Below are 10,701 nucleotides of genomic sequence, written 5' to 3'. Positions count from 1 at the left end.
ATTTCAGCCTTACCAGTGTTGCCCACATCCTGAGAATGAACAAAAAATATATTTGACTGAACAAGTGCATTATTGTGTTAAGTGAACTCACAGGAGTGCTGATATGAAGCACATGTATGTAGTACCAAAAAGGTCTTTGTACAAATAAACAGTGACCCACAAATTTGTTGAATAAAAAGGAACCTAGGTGAAGATATATTTTAATAGCTAATATGTATGAACAGAGAAAATTTTGTCTGGAAAGTTAAAAATACAAGTCAGTTTATTACATCTGTAAGTGATACATTTTTAAAGATCAACTTTTGGAACAAGTCTTTTGCGGAATATAAAATAAATCTTTCCTCTGGTCACACCACATTCAATTATTTCAGGTGCATTTCCACCCCACCCTTCCGGCCCCGAGACCTTGTGTGATCTACCTCAGCAGGGAAGGATGAATTACAGACTGGACTAGGCCATGGACTTTTCCGTGTCGGTCAGGGGTAGCTTTGTACAATCAATTGAAGAGGGTGCCTGTTTGTGATGGTGCAAGATAAGCAACGTCGCGTAACTCTCTTCTCCCCCTCCCCCCTCCCTACCCTTCAAAGATGGAATGCTCCATGCCTAAAAGATGTGCCACCTAATAGCTTGGCTGAGAACTGGACAGATTTCATTGCAGGTAATAGCACTTGGATTTGAGAGACAGGCAGCACAAGAAACTCAAACCCAATACTATACCTGACTGTGAAACCATTGGTCTCATTCTAACGATACTCTTGCAGATTTAAGACTGTAAGCTAAAACAAAAGACACAACAGATAAATTAAAGGCAACCATAAGCACCACCATAATTAATCATGCTTTATTTCCTGTATGATAAACCAAAGTTGCATACAAGTTATTAAAGGAAGATGCATATATGCCATGCATGATTTACAACATATGCTGCTAGCTGTGGTTAAAATATTTAATTGTACCTATGGAAAATTAATCTAACAGTTTCAGAAACTGCCACCTTTTAAAATCGAAGAAATATAAGCAAAAATACAAATTATTGAAAGAAAGCCACTCAATTGGTTATTAAAATAATCTTACTGTTTACCATTACTCCATAATACTTCTGTACAAGAATTAAATTGCTAAACCCAATCAAACTCATCTTTTCCCAAATCCTATAGATTCTATGGTTTTTCCAATCCTGTTCTATAAGATCCATAATACAGTAACTATGGATAAAGCAGGTACTATTTGATTCTGTATAAGTTACTTCAATGCCCTATGACAATCCTATAGGATTTTTGAAAAGAATATTTTAGTTAGGGTTTATTAGAAAATCTTCTGAAATCTATAGTTTGAAAGAAAGGTTTGCATACAACATTAGCTTGTAAAAATGCTAGATCTTTAAAAATCAAAGAAGAGTTCCAATTTCTCACAGCAGCCTAGTATAATAAACAGAGCAGAAAAGGACTCTTCATGAGAGAGAGATAATCGATATACATACAGAACAGTGAAGTGATTTGATTTCAATTTTAACATTGCATTCATGCACACTTGTTATATTTTCCTCTTTCGAAAGTTCTAACCACAAACTTTATTCAACTCAAGATGTATATAGCAGGTAGTGGATTCAAATGTATTACTCAAATGCTGAAATATCTTCCACTTTGAAAGATTAACACCTTCATGCCACATTGCATAGCTTTAATCTTTACTTATCCTACACTTACTGTAACCTTACTTTGTTTTCAGTTATTCTGTTGGTTTTATTTAACTGGTTGAATATCCAGTAGAAAAGTTATGATTATGTGAAGATATAAGACTTAAAGGTGTTAGGTTGCACTATATGATGTGTTAATAAGTGAAAAATCTAACTTGGAAACCTTGTGTCTCGCCAATCAGGTGGGTGTAAATCAATAATCGAGTGCTACCTCTGCAGCATGGCGAAGACATTGCATCATGTCAATGGGCATATTAGCTCGAGTGATCTTATTGGCATCCAGACGCAGGTGTCTGATCTTGGAGAAAGCCAGCTGGCCGGTAACACGGCAGAAGCTATTCATGGTGAACTCTGCAAAATGAAGATTCACAGGATGAGTGACACTCACTGTATTGTAATACGGGACCTACAGATTCTGCTCGTAATCGAAATCTACATGACAGTGTTTTAAAGGTGCGCGGGACATCTCAGATTTAAACATTTTATGTGTTTGAGCATTATTACATTTGGGAAATAATGTGTAGCATGCTGCTAAGCCTTAAATAGGCCTCTACTTCCTTCGATACTAGAGAATAGTTTTAAACACAGAATGTATCAGTTTAAGATGAATAATCAACAAAGGCAGACATTTAAGAATATCATAAGATTCAGGTGGCAGTAATACAAACCTGGAGAACGTGAGTCCAAATAACATCCTCTAATTAGAGAACTTCTACCAACTCCTCACAAGATCTTATTGCTTGTCTTGCAGTAGCAGGGCCTTAAACGAACGGCCTACCTAGAACAATCATCATGTTGCCCAATGTACTACATATTGATCACAAGTGGTTACCATTAACTAAGATGACTAATTACAGGACTAGTTTTTCCTGGTTGACTATCAACTGCAAGCAGCCACATCAACTAACAACTAAGGCTAAACAATTCAACTATTAGTCTTGATGTGCTCACTAGGTTCAGTCAACAGAATGAGGTATGTGTTCACTCTGGGACAATGCAGAAGTGGCCTCCCTGCTACTCTTCAATGAATCCACATGAACGTATTAGTTATGTCTAGTTACTTGACAGTCAAAGAGTGACTGGAAAAGAATTAGCAAGGATAATGATTAGATTAGGAGTAAATGTCTCAGGTTAATGATGTGTTTCTCCATTCAGTGTTTTGTCTAATTGAACATGTTTTAGTTAAGAACATAAGAAATAGGATCAGGAGTAGGCCAATCGGCCCCTCGAGCCTGCTCCGCCATTCAATAAGATCGTAGCTCATCTGGTCCTAACCTCAAATCTAAAATCATGTCCAATTTCCTGCCCGCTCCCCGTAACCCCTAATTCCCTTTACTTCTAGGAAACTGTCTATTTCTGTTTTAAATTTATTTAATGATGTAGCTTCCACAGCTTCCTGGGGCAGCAAATTCCACAGACCTACCACCCTCTGAGTGAAGAAGTTTCTCCTCATCTCAGTTTTGAAAGAGCAGCCCCTTATCCTAAGATTATGCCCCCTCGTTCTAGTTGATTGTTTTGTATTAAATTACTTGTGCAATCTTAACATGATTATTGAAACCAAACACAGATAACAGAGATGACCAGTCTTGCTACTGAGCCATTCACCTACCAGGAAGCCACCAATCACTTTTTATGATATAAAATGCAAATTATCTTCACCTATTTAGAAATTAATTTGTTTTCACATGATTGAAACATTGCAGGAATCAAATTTGACCAGAATTCAGAAGACATTTTGATTGTAATGATAGTGTGGTCAATGTTAACAAATTAAGCTGTATTTTAAGAATATAAGAATTTTTGGAAAGAGACCTAACCCAAAAAAGCATCTGTCGTTTTCAAAGATCAATCCCTCCTACCCACCTCCTCGCCATAGCTCTCAATCTCTTCTCCACCCAAAAATGCACCCGATTGCCTTTTGAACTCATTTATACTCTCAAGACTTACATTCTCAAGTTCTCCCTGACATCCCATCTTACTCCTAAAGTCCTAATTTTTAATGTCTGACTTCTGGTATTTGAACTCCTTCCATAATTAGCATTTTACCTGGATCAACTTCAATTAGAGCCACCTTGAAGTCTTCCAAAGAAGGAGGCTGCAAAATCCAATAATCTAACATTCTATTTTCCTATTAGGGGCAATTCTGCCATTGGCACTCCCACTGGGGAATGGTACTCACAGGGAATGCATTTTGGAAAGCTGCACCTTTCTTCCTGCCAGAAGCTTCCAACTGCAGAATTACCCCCTAACGTTTATTCATTTTTATTTACGAAGCTTTGGAATTGTAGTGAAATGCAGTCAGACTTACTTTCAATTTTATTCGCCTGTAGGTACAGATTTTCTAGGTTTTCATTAACAAGTGGGATGGTCTTCAATGCGTTGAATGCAAGATCCAACTCGAGAAGCGAGGTGATGTTGAAGACTTTGTCAGGGATACCTTCATCTGTTATTTCATTGTATGACATGCGTAGGTACTGCAGAATGCTAGTTTTGCTAAAGTAGTCCTTGGGAATGCTGCTGATGTTATTGTGATCAAGATAGACAATCTCTATGGCAGGCGGAAGATCATCAGGAAGTTTAGTTAATTTATTGCCACTCAAATCAAGATATGTCAGAGACTTCAAACCACTCAAAGCCCCACCAACGTCATTCAACTTGTTGTCATGGAGTAGAAGGGTAGTCAAGTTTTCAAGTCCTTTTAAGCTGTTTCCAATTTTTGAGATCCTGTTTGCTGAAAGCTTCAGTTCCACCAATGACTTCGGAAGGGAGCGAACAACATCCGTCAGGTTGTTAGCGTTTATATACAACCTCTGCAGGGTTTTTAGCTTTGAGAATACATTCTTACCTATATTGTCACTAGTAATTTGATTGTTATCAAGGACTAGCCATTGGAGACCGGTGCAGTTATCAAGTGCACCATTTGGAATGCCAGTGAGTTGGTTGTTATGGAGGTAAAGATACTTTATCTGTGCAGGCACCACTGGGATTGCTTGAAGTTTGCGGTGGTTGCAGTACATGGCACTGGGGAAGTTCAAGGGACAGTCACACTCAACAGAACAAACTGGATATGATGGGGCCACCAAACTTGCTCGATCGTAATAACCAAAGTATTCATCGTAATCATACTGACAGAGTATGCTGCTAACCAGCAAAGCAAATATAGGAAGGTGAACAAGCTTCATCTCAGGAATGTATGGTAGCACTGTGTGGAGAGAACATAGAACAAAACAGGCATGGAATTATTACTTGTATCTCCAAATGACAGTAATATCTTTTGTTTTGGGGACTTACATTATCAATATTCAACAAAGCGTTTCAGACTTTAAATGCAATACCGCATTCAGCATAATAATGAATGGTTACAATGAGATGGTTTTGTTGAACCAATACCAGGTCAAATGCTATCCCTGGATGTCGAGCTCTGGAAAGTATTGAGTCATAGAATTAATGATACTGATTACAAAATTAGTGTGGTAACTGGAAATATAGGATAGGATTCTGTAGTTTATTGAAAAATAATCTGTTGAATGTCAAGTAGCCACAGAACTAATGAAAGGGAAGTCAATTGTGCTGTTGACTATCTGAGTTGGTTATTATTCTGTTACTGACAAAGCCCCAGTAAAAAAGAAAGACTTTCATTTATATAGTGCCTTTCACAACCTCAGGCCGTCCCAAAGCAATTTACGTTCCTGTAAAACGTCACATTTGTTCTAGACTATTATGCATTTATAGCATGGAGGGTTGCCTTTAACACCATTGGCACAGAACTTGGTGAGCCAGGAATGGATATTAGATATTTGGGCATGGAACGAAAACTCATTTATGGAAACACAAAGATTATAAATCATTAGTGGGGATTTAATTGATGTTTATCACTAAGAATGATTGGGAGGCACCAGTTTTTTTTAGCTTAAAAGGCAGATAGTGGGCCCAGTTCAGCTTCTTAGTGAGGCTTCCTCTAACATAACTGAAGATCAATTCTCAATGTACTCTGGCAGGACAGCTTAAACTGCAATTGACATAAAGCTATGATTTGCACAGCTATATTAATAATGGATGGAAAAACATGAGGGACACACATCTTAATTTCCAATCTGTTCTCCTGCCATGAAAGCTCTGAGCCAGAAGTGTGGAAGATGAAAGGTCAGCCCAATATTTTCCAAATTAATGTTTGGAATTTTTTCTCTGTACTGGTTGGGTTATTTTTGTGCCATTAAGCAAGACACTGGCTTGATTATAAATCATTACCTTTTAGGGCCTGCCCAATACCTAGCTGGATAAATCCACAGAGTGGTCTGATAATGAGCAAATAAAGGCCATGAAGGTCCCAGGTTCAATACTAGTCCATTCTGAGTAATCCAGTGTCGGCCAAGAGGACATTGAGGACACTATCTCAGTCAGCTTGAGTTCGCGCTCCTGAACATTATCCTCCTCTGACTGCCACTGGCAGTGCGTGTACATGCATTTGCGTGTACGATGGCTGAATAAGCCCAGGGTTGGGCTGGACTGGACTGCAAAGGTTCCTTGTGAGTCATCATCTAAACATGGTTGCCTATACAGTGAGTAACATGATATACCTGAAGGGCAACCTTCTAGATGGTTTTATGTAGCAAATAGCAGATTAATCTCACATTTAGACGGATAAAATATTCTTTTGTGTACATGGCTCATAACTGTACTGTGTCACCCAGAATTTTCCCCATCGTTCCTCTCCTGAAGGGAGCAAGTTATTCTGGATACAAGTCCTGTTGGGATGTTCTTAGTCCCTGCTTGTGTTGCTTCCTCCCGATGTCTAGGTTGAGGTCAGAACTCATGAAGAGCCAAATTGGATGTAACAAGTTTGGCTCCTAGCAACCTATAGTGTATCACATTGGTTTACCAACCAGTTTACAACAACAGCTAATATATGTGGGATCACAATAACAATTTTTATGAAACCATCTGCACTCCTTGAGAGGAAGAAACAGAGAACTTGACATTTCGACTACGGACTACATTAGTTGGCCAATCAAAATTGTACAATAAGTAAAACTCATGAGAGTCTTCATTGACAAGGAGAACATTTTTAATGAGTGCTACTGCTGCTTTAGTTCTGCCTGTTGAGCATTATTTCTCTGTGCTGTACGCTCAAAGCTTTCTATGAATACCACAATGTGTTCTGGAGACCTTCCACTGCAAAACATGAAACTTGCATAACTCATCAGTCTGCGGAAATGTTTTTTTTTAACTTGCCATAAAAGCTGCTGGGAAAAAAGTAAAAATTTTAGACTTTACTAAAGGCCTATGCACATTGTTTTCGGAAGGCTGACCAATTGACACAAAATGAACATTTTCTTCAGAAGGAGAATTATCCGATCGTTATTAGCGATTGTTTTGGTGCATTCCATTTTTCTTTTATTTTCCCACAACACACCTGGTCCACTAAGGGTCAAGCTGTTTTATGTTTCCCATCATGCACTTCTGCCTTGGGCCTGCCCCCGTGATGGAAACATCAACTCAAGTCTTACAAAATGAAAGGAGAGGTGAGAAGGAACGTTCCCCGAATCTGCTCGGGGATTCAGGGCGGACTGCTGGTGTGATGGGGGTAGGCAGGGAACTGGGAAAGGGGAAAAAAATGGGCTCGGACCCCATAACGCCAAATGAAAGGGACGCCGTGATTTCCTACCGGGAGGAGAGGTGGGCAGAGGTTGCGTCTGCCTCCTACTTGCGCCCTGGTGTAGTGAATGGATGGAATCTGCTAAAGCGGAGGCGCCCACACAAGCATCTGTGCACCCACTAGATGGGGAGGGAAGGGGGGCAGAGCAGAATAATGTGGATCTTGTGGGTGAAGCAGACAGGATGGCATCACCCACCAGAATTTCCACTCGTCCTGCCAGCTGTGCCCCCAATGCACCGCACGCCTGCAAGATACAGGCATATGGTACCTTCCTTTGGGCGGAAGTGAGGCCCACAAGCCCAATCCCAGACCTGGAACACCCAGAAGTCATTTATCCTCGACCTCAGCGACCTTCCTGAAGAGGGACCGATATGTAATTTTTAAAATTTAATTCTCCTATCAGACCTTCCCCTTCCCCCATCTCGTGGGATCGGGCGGACTGCTGCCATAATAGGGGAACATAGAGACCGGGGAGGGGCGAAAAGTGGGGCGGGACCTATTAGATAGATTTTTGTTAGGCAAGGGTATCGAGGGATATGGAGCTAAGACGAGTAAACGGAGCTGAGGTGCAGATCAGCCATGATCTAATTTAATGGCGGAGCAAGCTCGAGGGACTGAATGGGCTACTCCTGTTTCTATGCTCCAATGTGCCCAAGATGCACTTCTACCATGGTTACGGCAGCAAAGTGGGATGGTGAGTTTTAGACCCCCACCGTCTTTACACAGAGGGTGGTTGGTTAGGATGTGAAACTCTCTGTCACAAACCATCATTGAAGCAAATTCCACCAATTATTTTGAAAGGGAATTAACTTCTTTAATAATCGCCCCCCTTTTTTTAAGAGTGTGGGGAGCGAACAGGAGAGTGGGATCAGATTAGATGACCCATGTGGAGAAGAACACTGGCATGATGAGCAGAATGGCCTGTTTATGTGTTGTAATGTTCTATTATTCTGTTTCCATAGTTCACAAATCTGGATCCTGCCATGAGTCAACTTGAGGCAGCACGGTTACAGAAGTCAACGAAATATCATTCAATCCTGCTCAATATTGGCAAACAGCTCTGAAATAATCTGGTGAAAAGGAGCATAAACTTTTAACATTCCAGCCTCTGCTTCTATTCCTCTCTCCACATGCCAGAGTGAACACTAAAAAATGTATCTTTGAATAAAGATTCACCGACTCAGTAAGTAGTACCTTATTTACTTGGTGTGGGGTCATTTTCTCTAAGTCAATGATAAATTCTGCATGAGAGCATCAATTTACAGCAATTTAAAGTGCAACAAGGTAATTAGTGGTATTGTAAACAGGCTTCAATCTTACTCATTGGGAGTGGGGCAGTTGTTGCATCTCTTGGCAACACGTTTGAAAGAACGAGAGATCAAATATACTGGTCTACAGCAGCAGTATTCCATCATAGGTCACATCAAAAAGGTTCATTTAAAGTCCTCTGTGTCTTTTACTTCATTTGCATTCAGTAATCTTGAAGTAAATTATTGGTGTCTATTTCTGTTTGACATTTATATTGTGAACTGGCTTCTGGACAGTGAAAAAAACCCCATTCACTCCCATAGACCACATACTGTTGCAACAAAGGAGAGAACAAAATAACTGGTAACATTAAATAACTGGTGCATTCTCCGAGATCAGAGCTCTTAAAAGCAAGATTTCCACCGAATTTGACCAGTATGCAATGGTCAAAGATTGAAACCCTCCAAAGGGTAATTCTGATAAAGGATAATTGGTGTTCTGTGCCTCAACCTTTGTCATGATTAACAATAGTGGACTTCAGTTTTAGTCTCCAACCAAGTAACATTAGACACCGGGTGACTTGTATAATTCATCATTCAGTAAATGGAGGTCACAGTAAACCCAAACCGTGAGCTAGTCAGTCTTCAGGACCAAAAAACTAATGTTCCACGTAACACTGCCACCTGCATCATTATGTCTTCTGTTTCCTATCAGGCGCAGAATGTTAAACAGAATCTTTAACTGGTTTACTCCTTTGAACATGAATCTGGCTTACTTTGTATGAAGTAAGCAGTTTATCTAAGACAGATATCCCCTGGAATGTACAGACAAGGGCTCGACTTTACTTTTATCTCCGTTTGCTTGGCTAATAAAATTATAATTTTATTCTACATTGTTGGGTGGTTATTTCTGATTTAAATCTGATGCATCCTCCGACAATGACCGTTACTTCTTTTGCCGTGTAATTTACTTGCCTAGTTCATTGTAGTTAGTGCGGAGTGCCAATCAGTTAAGGAGTACTTTCTATATGAAGTGATATGCCTTTGGTCTGGTGTGCTCGCAGTGATAGCTGAATCTCCAAGTATGTTGATCATAAAAACACAGAACAGTCTTTGCATATTTTGTTAATTGCGTTTTCCATCCTATAACATCAGAACTAGCCCCCTGACTTATTGATTTACCACTTTTAATATTATCCACCAGACTGAAAAAATGTACGGAAGCACACAGTATATCCTCAAATTTGTGAATACACTTAGCAATTGTGATCCTACACAGATTAGCTGTTATGCGTATATTATTATATTGTCTTTCAAGGGTTAAAAAGCAATGTTCCAAGCTATTTTTTGTACAAGAACATTTTCTGAATGTAGCTTTGGAAAAAAAAAACATATATCTGCACATACTTTCACAATCATTGAAGCTGCATACGTTAGTTAAGCTAAAAGCTGAAACCCACTCGCCTACCTTAGTTTGACGCCTTTTGTTTCTTAATTCCAAAGAATGAGTAACAGAGAAAAAGGGCAAGAATCAAATATTAAGTGCTGTGTACAAGTCTCTGGAGAAAGAGGAGGCTGCCAGACTTCTGTGGCACAGCGCTGACAACAACAGTGGGAGAGGTAGACACCCCTCAACTATAAGGCTGCTATGTCATCACTCTGGGTTTGTGCTGTGGTATGCTAAATAATACCAAAAACACAGCCCACTAACTAAATGCAGGTGGATGGTTGCTGCTGCAATACAGATAAGACACTGGGATGAGAAGATTTTTTTTAACTTTAAAATACATATTGTCATATCGAACTCCGCAAGCCCCACATTTTGATTCAGTTACTTTTTGGTGAAAGCACAGCAAAGTGTATGGTGTATGCCAATAACTTTAAAATTACTTAAAAGTACCTAACAGTCTTTGGAGAACGTTATTTAACGCGCGACTGAGGGAGCAATACTTTCCATGTGTTCCTATTTCCCGAGAGAAATTGTTTGGAAAGAATAACATTGTAAATAGCATTTAACATAGCCTAGCTCTGAGTAAAATGTTGTACAAGAGTTTGTGTTAAGTTACACTACCTCTGAACTCATAACAAAACATGGCTGAGAG

At 39.6% G+C, this 10,701-nt stretch overlaps 1 protein-coding gene across 1 annotated transcript; it reads right to left on the bottom strand.

The window, feature by feature from the left end:
- Positions 1–244: 244 nt before the first annotated feature.
- Positions 245–10,260, bottom strand: lum (lumican). The gene is made up of 3 exons (XM_067999320.1): positions 10,068–10,260; positions 4,005–4,898; positions 245–2,047 (listed from the first exon to the last, which is right to left on the bottom strand). Exons 2-3 carry the CDS (start codon positions 4,876–4,878, stop codon positions 1,890–1,892), a joined length of 1,032 nt encoding a protein of 343 aa, XP_067855421.1. The 5' UTR covers positions 4,879–4,898; positions 10,068–10,260; the 3' UTR covers positions 245–1,889.
- Positions 10,261–10,701: the final 441 nt, after the last annotated feature.

Source organism: Heptranchias perlo, chromosome 18, assembly GCF_035084215.1.
Source record: "Heptranchias perlo isolate sHepPer1 chromosome 18, sHepPer1.hap1, whole genome shotgun sequence".
Classification (NCBI taxonomy): Eukaryota; Metazoa; Chordata; class Chondrichthyes; order Hexanchiformes; family Hexanchidae; genus Heptranchias; species Heptranchias perlo.
This window is presented reverse-complemented; position numbering and strand designations above follow the sequence as displayed.

Excerpts from the sequence above, each read along its gene's own strand:
- lum (XM_067999320.1), bottom strand. The coding sequence starts at position 4,878 with ATGAAGCTTGTTCACCTTCCTATATTTGCTTTGCTGGTTAGCAGCATA. Across the intron at positions 2,048-4,004 it reads ACAGGCGAATAAAATTGAAA|AGTTCACCATGAATAGCTTC; the intron begins GTAAGTCTGACT and ends TTCATTTTGCAG.